This window comes from Aulonocara stuartgranti (genome assembly GCF_965226115.1).
Source record: "Aulonocara stuartgranti genome assembly, chromosome: 12".
NCBI lineage: Eukaryota > Metazoa > Chordata > Actinopteri > Cichliformes > Cichlidae > Aulonocara > Aulonocara stuartgranti.
In genome coordinates this window covers 7,173,868-7,189,537 of record NC_138948.1, presented here as the reverse complement: position 1 = coordinate 7,189,537, position 15,670 = coordinate 7,173,868, and the positions used below count along the sequence as shown (strand labels likewise).

The window sequence follows — 15,670 nt, the reverse complement described above, 5'->3', positions numbered from 1 at the left end:
CTTTTCCTGAGGCTTTGTGCTCCTTTCTTTGCAGGGGAATAATGTGACATTTCCCCTCTGCCCAGTTTCCCCCTGTTTTCACTCGGATATTTTATAGCGGGCTATAAAAATGAAATGTGGGGGCTGTTAGGGTTCTTTCTTCAGCACCACTCTGGTGCCCTCTCCAATAAATCACCAGCAGGAAAAACGCCAATGATGGGACTAAAAGTCAGTTTGTAATCCTCTACTTCTCTGCTTCACAAAACTTGATATTTGCTTGGAGCTGTGTGTTAAAATTAAGATGTGTGATGATTCCTGGATTCACACTTTCCACCTGGGCACTGGCTTCAATTCTCACCTCTTAACACTACAATTGGCCTAACAGTTAGACATGCCAACATTTCCCTGGCTCTCCTCATTTTACTCCATTTTCTTGCTGGTACTTCTCCTTTTGTCCAAGGATTACCACCTCTTTGTTTTCAAGCCAGAACTGTCGACAAAAATCTAAACCTTAGAGGAGAGACAAACATGGGTAGGTCAGGGAGATGAGAAAGCATCTGAAGGTTAAAGAGGGTTAAAGAAACACTGGAAACAATTTGAATTGCAAGATGCACCACATGCAAATAAGGAGATTTACAATTCAAATTGGGCAACAATGTCCAAGACACTTTCCCACATGGCTGGAAAAATCCATCTCGTGAGCCAGCTTTCTGTGATCAAACAAATCAAGCATTACACATTTTTATGCAGTGGGATAACTCCCTCTTCTGCGGTTATGTTCATAACATTTGCAGTCAACAACATGCACAGACATTCACAAATGCTTGACCTTGTACAGACAAAAATGCCATCCCTCATCTTTCCACAATGAACAGGCCACTTTGCTTCCCATAGCAATGCTGATGGGTGACTCCTTACAAGGAGGGTCTCTGAAAACAGTTGTTGCTACAGCCCTAAGTGACAGAAATCCCTCTGTCGTGAGTGAAGCAAAGCTACGTGCTATCAATGAGTTGGAATGTCTGCTTACTGCTTCAGGGGCCAAGAAAACAGCCAAATCCTAAAAATGAAGATGTCCATTTTGAATGGTGTGTTGGACATAATACGCTTCTAATACGCAGGAAAGCTTTTCTCCATCCTCTGCATGTATCCTGCTCATAAATCTTCCGAATTCCCATCCAGCTGAAGTAAAAACAAATCTGTCCAGTGCCACTTGAAAGCATTGTTCCGTTATGAGTTTACAACCATGACATAGAGAGGCTTTCAGAGGCTTTGGGCCCGGGAGGAGGAGGAGGAAGGGGTGTTCTGTTTCTTATGGCCGGGCGATCTGGGCCAAGCCACTGTTCTGGACGTCTCTGCGAATTTGAACTGACTCACGAATGAGTGTGGCTCCCTGAAAATACACAAGTTTGACAGTTGTGCATGCAATACTGACAGTTGTACTTGGAGTGTGACTGACGGAGAGAAAGGGCTTGCTAGACACCCAAAGCCACTGTGTCCCTTCACATTCCAGGGATGAGGAATAGAGATTTGCTTACACAAACTCTTCAGGCGTATTTGCGTCCTTGCGGTGACAGGGCTAAACGTTCTCCTCTGGTACTACATATAAAATATTCAGAAGCAAATGTCTTAGCTGGTCCCTGGTGTTTAAACCCTTTGCAAGACAACAACAACATGACTCTAAATTATTCACAAAGTCAAGTGCTTTGTCCACGAAGTTCAAAGCTCCGTCAAACAGCAGTATTGAAAAGAAACTTTTTAAGGCGCTACTAATCAATAACAAATGATCATCATCATAAACAAAAACAAGATAAGTGCTTATATAATTGGTAGGCTTAGACTGTGAGCCACAGCTTAGGACTTTGTGGTAAATCTGATGGATCTGCAACACAAAAGAAGATTGCTTTACAACAAACAGCATGAGGGAAAAATTTGTTATTCTTCCAGGCAACCGCCAGAAAAGCTTGCTCAAAAGGCTGTGTGTGGAAAGGAGTGAAGCTTGCAGAGAAATGCCTAAATGAACTTTTACCCTTAGCTCTACATCTAGACGCTGAAATCCTTGTCAACAAAAGATCAGAAACTGCATTTGTGAAATCAGGCCTTATTTATTAATCACTTAAATCAATTTATGGATGCACAGGTCACTTTGAGGTGAGTGTGACCTCCGAGGGAAGTGAGTCCATCCTGGATTTAGAGTAACAAAGGTATAAAAAGAAAAAAGGTTGAACAGAAACAGTTTTGGAGCAGTGGTTCCCGGCTAGGAAATTACTGGTCATGAGCTTCGGTTTTGTAAGGATGAAACAAACAGAATACAACGTGTTCATTAGTGGTTTTTGCTACCTTTGCTCAAAGGCAGGCCACTTGTTTCCACCTGTTACCAGTCTTTGTGTTAAGCCCAGTTAGCAAGCTGACAGCTGCTGGCGGCAGCTTCATATTTTGTGATGAAAACAACAATGCCACTCTCTTCTAACTAAATACTTCTATTGAAAATGCGAAATCTGAGAGCTTGTGAGCAAAGAGATAAGAAAGAAGACAAATTTGACTGTGCACATCCCTTTCCTTCAGGCTTTTTAGTCACATTTGTATCTTGTGATGTACTGGAGTTTAAGTTCTTAATTCTATGCACTAACAGATCGCAGTGTTTTATTTCAGCTGTGTGGATGGTGGCAAACATCTCATTAATCTTGTAAAAATGTGTACTTTTTAACTTTTTCTTGTTATCCACAGTGTGAATTAGCATGGCATTTGCTCAGTGCTCTGTTGAGCTGAACACAGATACTGTTCTGGATTGTGTCACGAACAAAGCTTTTATGTTGTGAAACTGTGTGCATGTATAGCAGATGACTAGCTTACTGTAAAAGCTATATAAACTTCAAATTTGAGGTAAAGTCAACCAACTTTTGAGGGATTTTTCATTGGGTCTGATTCTGCAGTTTTTATGTCCCAGTGACCACTGAAATTAAAGTTATGGCTCCATGGTTCTGTGGAAAGTAAAATATTCACCTGCAGTAGTTATGGCTGCCCAGACCTCCTTCTCCATTCGGGTATTTGAGGGTGTTGTAAGGGTGCTGGAAGGTCTCATTCCAGAAAAGGCAAGGTTTACCCCCATGCAGGCTGGTCTGGTTCTGGAAGCCCCTGTAGTCTTCTCCGTTGGCAGTGTAACACTCTGTAAAAAGAGAGAGAGAGAACGTGAACTACGATTATAAAGCAGCCTCTAATGTTTGCAGTAAGGAATTAGCCATGTATTAAACTGAAAATCAAACACTTGGAGAAAGCTTTTAAACAGGCGCGTAAAACTCAGCCGCACATGTGTCCTGCTTTATTAAGAATCTGGACTGTGAAATTTACTTGTGCAATTAAATTTTTTAATGTCTTTGGAATGATTATAGACGAAAAGTTTGGAATAATTATATTCTTTGCCCAGGCTCCATACATTTTAAACTCTGGCCAAAAAAATGTTAAAGCAAGATCAATGACAACATTGTTTCAATTAATGCAAACACACGAGCATAAAGAAAAGAAAAGACCCTGCAGATATGTAGCAAAAGCAAATATGGATTGAATTTTGAGGAAGTGTATAACAACCATCTGGCTAAGCGCAAGAAAAAAGAGAAAGCCGGGTTCCCAAGGCAAACAATGGCTGGTTCAGAGCTTTTCTTCGCTGAAAAGGGAATTCAAATAAACAACGGCTGATGGAACGATGATGAGCTATCACCGCTCATCACAGTGAGCCTCGGGGGGGATCCTGTCAAGAGAGCTTTAACAGCTACAACTGAATTCCTCTTTTGATTGCATTACAATGGAAAATATTAATTTATTGTGTGACTGTTTTGATTACAGATGACGTAAATTCTCGTAACTTGAATGGCTGATAGATCAGGAAACCCATTTTCTTTAATATGTGGGGATCAAAACAGGCTTCCCAGTGTACAGGTATGGCATTCATTTTTGTGTAAACAGAAGGTGCAAAAGATGCTGCAAGAGCAACAAGTTGACATTTCCACAAAGAAGAAGAGCACACATAAATATCACAACAGTTTTACTTCTTGCCTGTCAGTCAAACATTAATGAGGAGCAAACAATACTTTGTTGTTTGGCTCGTCTCCATGGGGTCTTGTTGCTATGTATGTGGTTCGCCAATGACCGGCCCCTTTTATCAAGCTAAGCTGTCTGGGCTGAGTATGACCTAATGCACTGCAATATGACAGTCATTATACCCCTTGGTGAGCCAGCTGTGCTCCAAGGCTCTTTCATATTCTCTTTTCAATCCAAAGTTTCCCAACTTCCTCTCTGGTGTGTTGTCATCTGTTCTGCTCTCTCGCTATCGTCTACTCGCTTCTTCTCTGCCGTTGCTTTTCTGTCGTTCTCTTTCAACTGACACAGATAAGCATTTCTTTGGGGATGCTTTACCCTCACAGACTTTAAACGTTACTTCTGTGGTCAGTTGCCAGGTTCGTTCTTTGCTGGTTCTCTGAGCTAGTCGCACAGATAAGGAGAGCTGAGCAGCACTGATAAAAAGTTATTTTCTGTGGTAGATCAATGAACTTCCAAGTTAACCCTCTGCGTGTTATTGGTACACGTGAAGCGGTAAATAAATGTACAATTAAGTTACTTACACTAAAACTAAGTGTTGTTAAAGTTTCATATCTTTTATAATTAGCTTCCCATACTCTGCAGCATGCTGTGCGATATTTACAGCAGTTAGTTTGCACGCAAACATGCATTCCAGCTTCTTGCATCCACCACAAAGTAGTGCTAACACTTAATTTAGAGTAAATCAGCGTCCCCGACTGCTCTCAGTGCGTCAGCCAAAGTTGATTTTAATTAAAGTTGTTTCGGCTGTGTTGTTCAGTCAAGCTTATCAGCTATTCATCGTCTGGCTGACAGCAGTTCAACAGCAGCAAGGAGCTGCAGGGTGTCAGGTTCCTGCAATTATGATGCCACTCTATTGTCTGTAAATGGCTCCCTTCTCTCTTAGCAAATTAATACTGTCTTGGCATGCAAGGATATCAACCAGCAGATCGTAAATCCACCTGAGAGCGGCTGAGGCAGAACACGACTCCATAAAATTGGAAAAACAGCTTAATGGTGTTTCAGTGGGGGTCATGCACTTGCCAACCTTACATAGGGGAGCTATGAGATGAGTGGAGGAAACAAGTTATCATCAGGCTGACATCCAGAGGACAGACGAGGCATATTAAATAATGCTCACTTCTCAGGCCTCAAAAGATGCACCTGCAAACAGATGCAGAGTTTATGGGGACTTCTGGCAGGGGGGGGCTTTTTCTCAGGATTAATGCTGGCTGCTCTGCTTCAACACTTATCTTGATAATTATTCTTAATGTAACGTATCCTCATTTGGTAAAATGGGACTCATATGTTGATTTTATGTTGTATTTACAATTTTTTGGATGTTGGCAGTCATGGCAACAAAAAGACAGGGAAACACTGCTTCTGAGACTTTGGCAGCAGGACGAGAGCAATTATGAGTCACTGCTCCCCAAAAGCAATCATGGCTGTTACTCCACAAGTCAAAGAGGATAACATCAGGAGGGACAGGGCAACTGACTGCATCCCAAATGAGCTCACGTCCTTCAAATATCTTCTCCTCAAACAGAGTGAGCATTAAACTGACCGAACTTGGCTGCATGCAGAGCTGCTCAATGCACTGTATCAAAAAGAAAGAGCCAAATGACTTTGCAAATGTCTTCCATCTCTCTCTCTTCTCCTCCTTCAGGAAACTTTCCTCTTGAGTTTCAGGATGAAGCATTGCTTGTCTGCACATGGTCCGCTTGGAATGGGTTGCCGCTGGCAAACATCCCGCACCGCTGTGGCCAAGTTAGCTTTCCAGGATGAGAGGGTAAATATGGCAGCGTTTTGCCACTGTTACAGAGATGGGAGTGGGAGGGTAGGGGGTTGATCCATGTGGTTTTGAGGCATCATTTGCTTGTGGTGGGAATGGGAAGTAACAGATCTGCAAGGACTCTGATATAAGTGAGGCCATCGTAAAGATGAATGGCCCATTTAAAAGCCCTGCGGATGCCCACACATCTATCACACTAAAAAGAAAAGGCCAATTTTGCATTGGAACGGCGTAGGTATGGACCCTTTATCCTTGTCCTCCAGAAAAGGAAGAGCTCATCCACTGATTGGCTCTTCGCCACTTCAGGCCCACTCCCCTCCAAACACACCCAGCCCTTTCCTCACACCCTCTTACTTGTCACCAAGCAACTGTTGCGCTCTCGTCACAAGGCCCCGGGCTTTCTTGTGGTTTCATCATAGACTGTGATGGGAAACAGAACCACCACCGCATAAAAGCGAGAGAAAATGGGGAAAAAACTCCAATAAAATACATGCAGATCTACAAATAGAAAAAGTCCGGGAAAGAGAAGAGGAGGACTCGCCCTTGACCAAGCCCTGTGCTCACAAAATACAGCACCACCCCAGCAACGAGAGGCAAAAAAAAAAGGCACAAACTGGAGAAAATCACTGAGAGAGAGAACTAATCGCCCTGTTATTATATTTGCTGGGATTTGAGGCTAATGCTTTCCACATTGCAACTCGAAATCCACTTGATGCTCCAAAAAAGATGGGTGACGAAAAGCGATATGGGGGTTGTGGGGTTGTGGTCGTGTGATCTCAAGAACACAAACAAACAAATAGTTTCTCTGAAACATGTTGCCCGGTCACACGAGAGCACTTATTTGTTGTGTTTGCTAGGAGGGATGAAAAGCAGCGATAATTACAGACAACTGCTTCCTCACAGAGGGTTGACATAAAGAGCTTCCTTCCATCTTTATTACATGCTTTGGACTCAGGGGACAGCAAAACAGGCTTACTGCGTGAGCAACATTTCCCCTATAACAACATTACACAAAATGAGTTTATGATAGAAGTAAGCATGTACAGTATTACGGACTAAAACCAATTTGTTCAGGCACTAACAAAGCTCAAAAACTGGAGGCAGCCCGCAGAATGTGTGCAATGTTTCAAAGTTTTGTTTCAAAGTCTACAAACAAAGATGACAGAAATGACACATGATTAATACAGTGCATTGCACTGGTTGCCATTAATGTTGGCCAAACTGGGCCAGATGTGTGGGGTTACAGGGTTCTTTTCAGAGGCGACACAGCTGGTGGTAACACAAGTGTGGTTCCCCTTTTGTACAACAGCATCCTCAATCCACATGTAAATTTCAGAAGATCACAGAAAGGCAAATTGACAGTCGCACGTTTAGTACGGCTGCTTTAATGAAGTTAGAAGATGCTTCGGAGAAGTCAGTGACTTCTAAGAGGAGGCAGCTCAGCGGTTAATGGACCACACCTCACCTCCTTGCTTGAGAGGTTTTTCTTTTAAAAGCACCCTCATGCAAGGGTCAATGCAAGTGCAAAGAAAAAAGCAAAGCGATGAGAACAGATGCCTCTAAGTAGGTAAATCTGCAGACAATGACTTCTAAATGGTATTTACAGTCCCCCTTTTCATTCCTTGCTTTTGTCATAGGTTGTAGCCTCAGATAACCAGGTCATAAACCAAAAGCTCATTCACTCCTAAAATAGCCTCCACCACCACTTTTCCTGCAAAAAAAACGCCACTGCACCACCCCCCGTGTTCACTACCACAGTAGCCACAGGACTCCCTGCCAAAGTTTCTGGGTAGCACCTATAAAACGCGGCCCCATCTCATTTTTGTGCAGCCCCTATTATTTAGTTCTGTAATGGAAAGAGTGTAATCTGCTGGTGGGTTGGGTGTTCTGCCAAAATCCCCTTTGTTTGAAGTTGCTTGAGGCAAAAAAAAAGGAAAGCATACAAGTATTTTACTTTTACCCCAATCTACTCAAAGGCCCCCTAACTTAGTGTTGTCTAAAGCAATTTTGAAAAAAATCAATCAACAAAATTAGTGAAGAAGATAATGCATCCGTCTTTTCAGGGTTTCCTGTAGAGGCCAAAATAATATCTGATAAAATACAGCACAGACTGACGAGGTTAGCTTTGGCTCTGGAAATGAACAAGGATGGAACTATGTGGGACGATTTTGAGTTTCACTTGGCAGACGTTCAGGGAGTGACGGATGGGCTACAAACTCTGTCAGTGACGTAAAGGACATTTGGAGTCTCACTGAAACCCTTGAGGGAAGTTGCTAGCAAAATACTGAGATCAGGGGCCTGTCAACTAGGCTGACATGAGGGTGGATAGGGTGTTTTATTCAATTACCTCCCCCAGGGACTTCCTTACCATTTCCTCTAATCACAGTCAACATGTGCCAAAAGAAAAAAAAAAGAGTCAGTATTTCTAAACAATAAAAACGTACTTACTCTAACACTGCCTTTGATTCTTCAATACTTTGTCTTTAGTTTAGTTCCCTTTCCATATGATGAGAAAACAGAGGTTACAGGGTTAAACAAACAGAAGGTGAAATCTCCTGCATACTCAACACATGCCACTGAACCTGCTCTAAACCAGCTCCAGACATCACAGTAAACATGACTTTTGCAGTCAGAAGAAAGCAGGCACTTTAAGTGAGGACATAGAGGAAGCAGAGATAGAGATGCTGAGCTTTCCAAGGTGCACAATTAGGCCGTCTGGGATCGATCCATCTTAAATTAAACGAAACTGCAAATTAGAGCAGAGCACTGAGACGGCAGGAAGGATTGTGAAAGACAGAGCGATGGCAAGGGAAGCAAAATTAAGCAGAAAAGAAAGAAGAGAGAAAAACAGACAGGCAAACACAGAGTAAATCAGGGTGGGACAAAGACCGCTTTTATGATACCACAGATAGTTAACCCAGGCTCTAATTTTCTTCTTCTTCTCCACTGCACCAGTGAAGTGAACACTTGGTTTATTTTGCACTTCCCCGTGTTATAGACAGGGCTGACAAAGCCCAGGCTTGTAAAATTAACAGCAAACACACAGCCCAGTGCCAGGGGTCTGAGTTTCAAGGTACAAATCTCATTCCAGAACAGCTCTGTGGTGCAGCTGCGTGCTGGGGCCCTTTACCAGCAAACAAACAACTGATGCAGGGCTTAAGGGAGAGAAAATATGTCCCTCTAATGCGTGCCTTCGATGAAGAAAAACACACGACCCATATGGGTTCCTCGTTGCAGGCAGCCTTTGATAACCAGAGGATCTAAGGCTCGTGATTCAAGTCATGATGGCTCACTGTTGCTAATGGCCATGTTTGACTCACATGGGGGTATTTTAAGCTCCCTCTCTTCTTTTTGTTTTGCCTGTAAATGGATGGTAAAATGATCTCCCAGTCAACTTGTACTGTCAGATGCTCAGATAAACATATGCAGTGACAAAACATGCATTAATCTGAGCTCCTACCCACATCATTCCAGTTCCCCCCCCCCCCCCCCCCCCATACCCCTACTTTCCCCCCCACATGCACTTACAGTAAGAATGAAAGGGAGCAATTTTCATCAGTCGAGCAGCCGCAGTATTTTAAGATGGATCCGATGTGGAGGGAAGGAAGGACGAACACACACTTGCACACACACATGCACACAGGCTCCTTTGTTCCTTCAGTGGTAGGGCCAGTGTCATTGTGGCGATGCCATTCTCACCCACTCATCGCTGTACTGTAGATATCGCCCACTGAGGGTGTGCATGTGTGTGCGTGAGCTAACATGTTTGCATGTTTGAGTGCACGTCTGTCAATTCCCTAACGCCTCTGCTCACAATAGACCGATCTTTCAAAGGCAGTAATCAGTTTGCAGTAACACTGTGTAAGCTTTGCGGCCAGCGGGGCTTCAGCTCATTAAAGAGCCAGTCTACCTCGAATTCAAGTCCTCTGGCCTTAGTGCTGACCATCTACTGCTATGGCACTTGATTAGTTGTGCTTAAAAAAAAAAGAGCATGATCTCTTTCCAGAATTTATGACGCAGTAGCACAAAAGCCGCAAACCATGAAATCCTTATATATATCCTAAATAATTAGGCCCTATCTTATCTTAATGGATTCATAGTGCCATATCACCCCAACAGAGCACTTTGCTATCAGACTGCGGGGTTGTGGTTCCTAGAGAATTTAAAAGTAGAATGGGAGGCAGACTCTTCAACTTTCAGGTCCCTCTTCTGCACAGAACCAGTTTTCAGTTTGGGATTCTGGAGACACTTTACTCTACTTTTAAAATTAAGCTTAAAAATGTATATTTTGATAAAGCTCATAGCTCCTAGGTCTAGATCACGTGACCCTGAATCCTCCCTTAGTTACGTTGCTTCCCATGATGCACCATGATACACCACTTTGTATTTAATCATTAGTTATTATTATTAATCTCTGGCTTTCTTCTACAGTGTCTTTCTTCCTGTTAAAGGGAGTTTTTCCTCCCCAACGTCACCAAGTGCCTGCTCTTAGGGGGTCTTGCGTTGTAGGGTCTTTACCTTACAATATAAAGCATCTTAGGGTGACTACATTTGGATTTAAACTAATTGAACTGAACTGCTAATCTGATCTAATCTGGGGTATCGTTCACCTACACATGGCAGACTAAGGCATCCCCCTTGGTTAAGATGTATTGTTAGCTGATTCCATGCTTCTTTTATCTGGATAATATAGACAAGAGAAAGAAAACAGTTCCTGTAGAAATTTTCTCAAAACAAGGTTTGTGGATTTCTTTAAATAACTGGGGCGTGATTTGTGCAAAGAGATACTGCTGCTGAATTTTTTATAGGTATTTTTTTAGCTCCAAAAAGCAAGTACCATCTGTTTTTATATTTTATTCAACAGAAAGCAGAGACCTCTACATATATATAACATATAATTATAACTTTAAAACACCAAAACAATCTAGTTTAATAAAGAGCACAAAGAGACAGAAAATATATAAGTATGATCTGGGGATACCTTTTGCACTGTAAGGTATGCCACCTTAAGGTAACGTGAAAGCCAGACGACTACACCTGAAAGAAAGGTGAACCATGAAGGAATATGGGAAGGGTTGCCTCTAAACACACCTGTTTTCGATCGTCCTGTTTGTGCTCAGGTTACCTGGTATCTGAGGAATGTAAATTATATGTGGTTTTTGTTTGAGCTGAGGTTCTGTCAGAGCTGTTGCAGGGATTTGTGTGCAACCATTAGTGATCCCCCAACACACACACTCTCAGAGGTCCTGTGTGATTACAGGGTCCAGAGAAGACGAGGTCAGACTCGGATAAATAAATGTCTCAGGTTCAGGGAGAGGGATCAATGTGACAGGGCCTGCTAATGCAAAAACCCAAAAACACCAAATGGAAAAAAATAACTGCGAAACCAGATCAAAAACACAGCCCATTTTCCTGTTTATCCTTAACAGACATCATTATTAAAAAAGAATGTTTATTCTCTCGTTGAGCGAATCGGGATGTAAAGCGAGAGGAAGCTGGATCCCCTTATGTTTTGAAGAACTTTTTTAGGACAGTATCCAGCTTTCTTCTGGCAGAACACTTACTTGTTTCTGCTTTGAAGAGAGTTTATAGATTTCTGCTCTACTGTTTTGATTGGTCATTTCCTGTTGTGGAACATTTTTGTTGCCAGCAGTCATACATGACACAAAAATTTAATTTGGGGACTGTAGAAATCGATGCCAGTAAGTAGGGAGGGATATTCCATATCTGTTTCAGATAGAGCTAAGAGACCAGAGTAGCTAAACAGGTGGTTATTGTCTCTATTTTTTTCCAGTAGTTTTATATTATTATATAGTATTATTACATAATATCTGAAACAAGCCTTTTCTTCTTGCCAATAAAATACTTTATAAGCTAAGGACATTTGTCACATCTGAATATCTGGGTCAATTACTCAATGTTTACTGTGCTTTGTTTCTTTTATTTATTTTCTATATAATTATTCTTAAAGTAACAGATTAGTCAGAAAAATCCCTAAATTCCAAGAAACATTTGCTAACTCCAAGTCCTGCTTTGATATGAAACCAAATAAAACCTCCTGAAAAGAAAATAGTTCTCATATTGAAGAAGCTGCAATTATAGACACAATGTTTTTGTTTTAAAGCTTACCCAAATGGATAATGAGCTGTCGAAATGCTTCATTTTATTGCTCTGAAAAGTAGAAAACAAAATATGTTGTCTGCCACTTAGTGTAGATATTCGGTAAGTGTGGCCTCCAGAAATGGAACAACATGGTTACTGGAAATTGGGCTTAAGTTAATCTAGTGTTTGAGTGAAGCTTAGGACCACATGTTGTCATTATATGTAGCTAAAACAGACAAAAACAGGATTTTGTTCGTGCTTTGGAAACTGCGGACAACAAGAAGCGTACTCGAGGATGCCAGCGTGGACAAAATGGACACAATCTATACTGAATACTGAGGTTTGGGCAACTTTTACTTCTTGTTTACACTGGTGGATTAACAGACTCCATGTGTGGAGCGCAAACATGCACCCATCTGTATTCAATGAATCTCCAACATGCTCATTTGCAGAGTGGTAAACACATATGAATAAAGGCCTCAGCGTGTTTGTTTTTTCTATCTTTCCAAACTACAGATGGAGGAACTGGACGTTTCCTTCAACATTCTTCGTCATGTTTAGATTTTTTACACTTTAAATGTGTTTACATTGAAGAGAACATCTTCATCTTCAGCCTACTCAGGACATTTTGCGCTAATCCCTTGCTACACTGGTGCAAATACTGCCTGTTTTAGGCCTCAGAACAATGACCTCGCCAAAGGACACCTTTATTTGAGTTGACTTTTGATTTTGCTTGACTTGTTTACATTTTTCTCGTGTAATTATCTTGCCTGTATGACCAGGTCGGAGAATTAATAAAGCACATTTCCACCGCATGAAATCACAAAACGCTGTCAGACCGCAATTGAGTGCACTTAGAAGGACACAATAACAAGAGCACAATGGACTGCTACAGTGGGGACCGCAATGTTCAACATAAGCCCCCTTTTAACTAGCCACGTCTCCAGTTCCTGATCTTGACTGTGAAAGCGATCTTTTTCATTGTGGTTGGTGCGGCTGTGGGAAGAGCAGGAGTACTGGGAACCAGATGGCTCTGGTAACAGACAGGGGGTATCCCACCGGCCTCACTAAGAAGGGGATCCATTACGTAGGATCTATTGAGGGCCAGTGGATTTTGTTTCATGGCATTGGCCAAGTGTGACCACTCCTCGGTCGGTGTGGGTCGTGGGCTGGTGCCACGTAGGCTACTGCAGACCCAGCCCGTTTTGTGTTCACCTCTGAGAGCTGTATTCACCTTTGCTGCAGGACAGACAACTATATCGGGGCCTCCTGGCGACTTGAGTTACATCCCTTTTGACTCGAAGCCTCTTTGAAAGGCAGTGCAATGGGATATGATCGGCTCCACGGCTTGAGGGACAATGGTGGTTTGTGAAAACGGTGGACAGAGATGTTCCTCTGCACTTTTAAAGTGAAGTCCTTGAACTTTTGAAGCTCAGGTAACCTACGGTGAACAAGAAGAACCCTAACCTTATAATATGTCTTGGAGTAAAAGGCCATTTTTTTGTAGAGAGTGTAAATAATTTTTATGTCTGTTTGTTAGAGTGTATATATTAAAGACTTTAGAATGCAAAAAATCTCACATTCTCAAAGCATTGAGGTGGGACTACTTTTCATGGGGTTATCTAATATCAGAGCTTTACGGCTTGTGTTAATTTATTTCCATATTCCTAAAAAGACCACACGTTTCATGTTTCCCAGCTTCTGTTCTGCACTCTCAGATTCCCTGTCATGGCTTCTTAGCTCTGTCCACTGCTGGCTTTGTTCCTTTGTTTTCAGTCTGCTTAGCTATGCTTGCTCCCTTCACTTGTCCAAATGTTTGCTCTGTCCACTTAGCCATGTCCACTTGCTCGGCCTTGTCAAATCGTCACTTGCTGTGGGCGTTTCCTGCAAAGGGAAGAAAGGTGAAAATTTGCCTCTTCGGCCACAAACTACTGCAGCTGGACACAAACCAGACCCCGAGGCTCAGCAGCAAAATTACGCTCCATTTATTTAAAGTGGTTTCCATTACTCTACCGCAGTAGAACACAGACCTCAGTGGCCCTGGCCCAACCATAACTACAGTATAAAAAGAACTAAAGTTCGCCGGACAGGTCATGTCTCACACAGTAGCAATTCAATATCCTCCCGTTATGTTCTTGGTTACGCTTCTCAAAACTCCAAACTGCATGTGACACCACAAAAATACATGGTTGCTTTGAAACTCAGCCTGTGGAGATTTTTTGCAAAAAAACACCCAGCCTATCACTAGAAAGACGTTTGGAACACGTTTGATTCAAAGAAAGAAAAACAGCTAATTTACCTTAATCATACTATGTCAGAGTCGTACTAATAGTATGTTGAAAAAGACAAATACTGAGACAGGAAGCTGGTTTGTATGGTTCTGGGCCACGACCAAAATAAATCAAACCAAAGGCTAATAGTTTTTATCCCCGGTTCTCCTTGAAATGTGGAAACAATACATCAGCCAATGAAAGCTGTTAGATGATAGCAAAGCTGCACTTCTATTCTATCAACACAGCCAGAGCTGATAACGCTCGCTTCACGTCATTATAATATAAATCCAGCTTTGTGGCAAAAAGTTATATTTTGTGTAATGTTTTCATGCATCAGCCACTTCATCCCCGGGGCCTTAAACCTCCTTTAAAATCCCATTCTCTGTGAATTAAACTGAGCTTTGATAATGAAAACAATTGTTTGTTTGAGAGTTAATAGAATTCATAGAACATAAGGCTCTATAGTATTTCATTACTGTTTTCTGAGTATTTGATTTACCCTCTTGCCCTGGAGTGTGTTCCAGCTGATGGGCTCTGACTGCAGCAGAGAGCACCAGCAAAGCTGAGGGAGAATGTCACTATGCATTGACTGGAGTGGGCCTCCTCATGCATACGCAAATGTCAAGGCGCACGAAGCGGCCAGGCAACACGGCTCATGCATAATAGCATTAAAATGGGAGGAGACGTGAATCAGTTGCAAGAGACGAGAAAGACAACTTGGAGAACAATCCAGACACTTTGAGACGGAAGGGAGTTATGAAAGAATAAGGTAGCACTTTTCACAGTCCAAAACCAACATGTCACAGCCATTCAGCAAAATACTCTGACTGGTCTCAACTGACCTTTGAGCAACAAAACCTCACAAACCAGTACTCTGACCACATGAGTGCACTCTCCCACCTAAACATTGTTTATCTCTTTAAAGCCTGACAGTTGTGTACAACCAGCAGCAGCTTGACAGCTTAATTCCATGTTGTCTCACAGGACCGCCTCCGTGGATCAGGGACTGGGGTGACACACTCAACCTCTCAGCACTTTGTTTGGGGACAGTTTGTAATTAATATGACTGCTGCATCTGTCACGCCTTGTCACCTGTGGGGGGAGGGGGTTATCCATGTACTTCCCTTGCCATCATAAATCCTGAAGCTGGAACAGGTCTGGGTGTTTTGCATGATGGGTCACCCGGCCAACCGCCAGAGCAGGTGGTGATTTGCACATGGTGCAGGAGAAATGAAAGAGCTTCACTCAGCAGAAGCTTAATAAGAGAAGTGCAGTGACTGAGGAACGACACACACTGAGGTGCTTCGATCAAAGGAATGTAAGCCTTTGAACACGACAGGACGAGAATCAGAGTGGCACGATAATAAGCATGATTGTGTTTATAATAACCGGGTCTGTTTCTTCTCTGTTTCTCTCTCTTAGTGCTTATGGTTTTACAGGCGATCCAGTCCCTTGG

The 15,670-nt window shown here is 42.4% G+C and overlaps 1 protein-coding gene across 5 annotated transcripts in view; it reads right to left on the bottom strand.

The window, feature by feature from the left end:
* The window catches only part of LOC309718391 (sushi domain-containing protein 2-like), a 120,992-nt gene that overhangs the window by 36,215 nt on the left and 69,107 nt on the right, over positions 1-15,670 (bottom strand). For all 5 annotated transcript variants that reach the window (XM_082553558.1, XM_082553559.1, XM_082553560.1 and 2 more), the window contains one exon: positions 2,980-3,142. In XM_082553558.1, the coding sequence (XP_082409684.1) occupies positions 2,980-3,142 (163 nt within the window). The remainder of the gene's footprint in view (positions 1-2,979; positions 3,143-15,670) is intronic.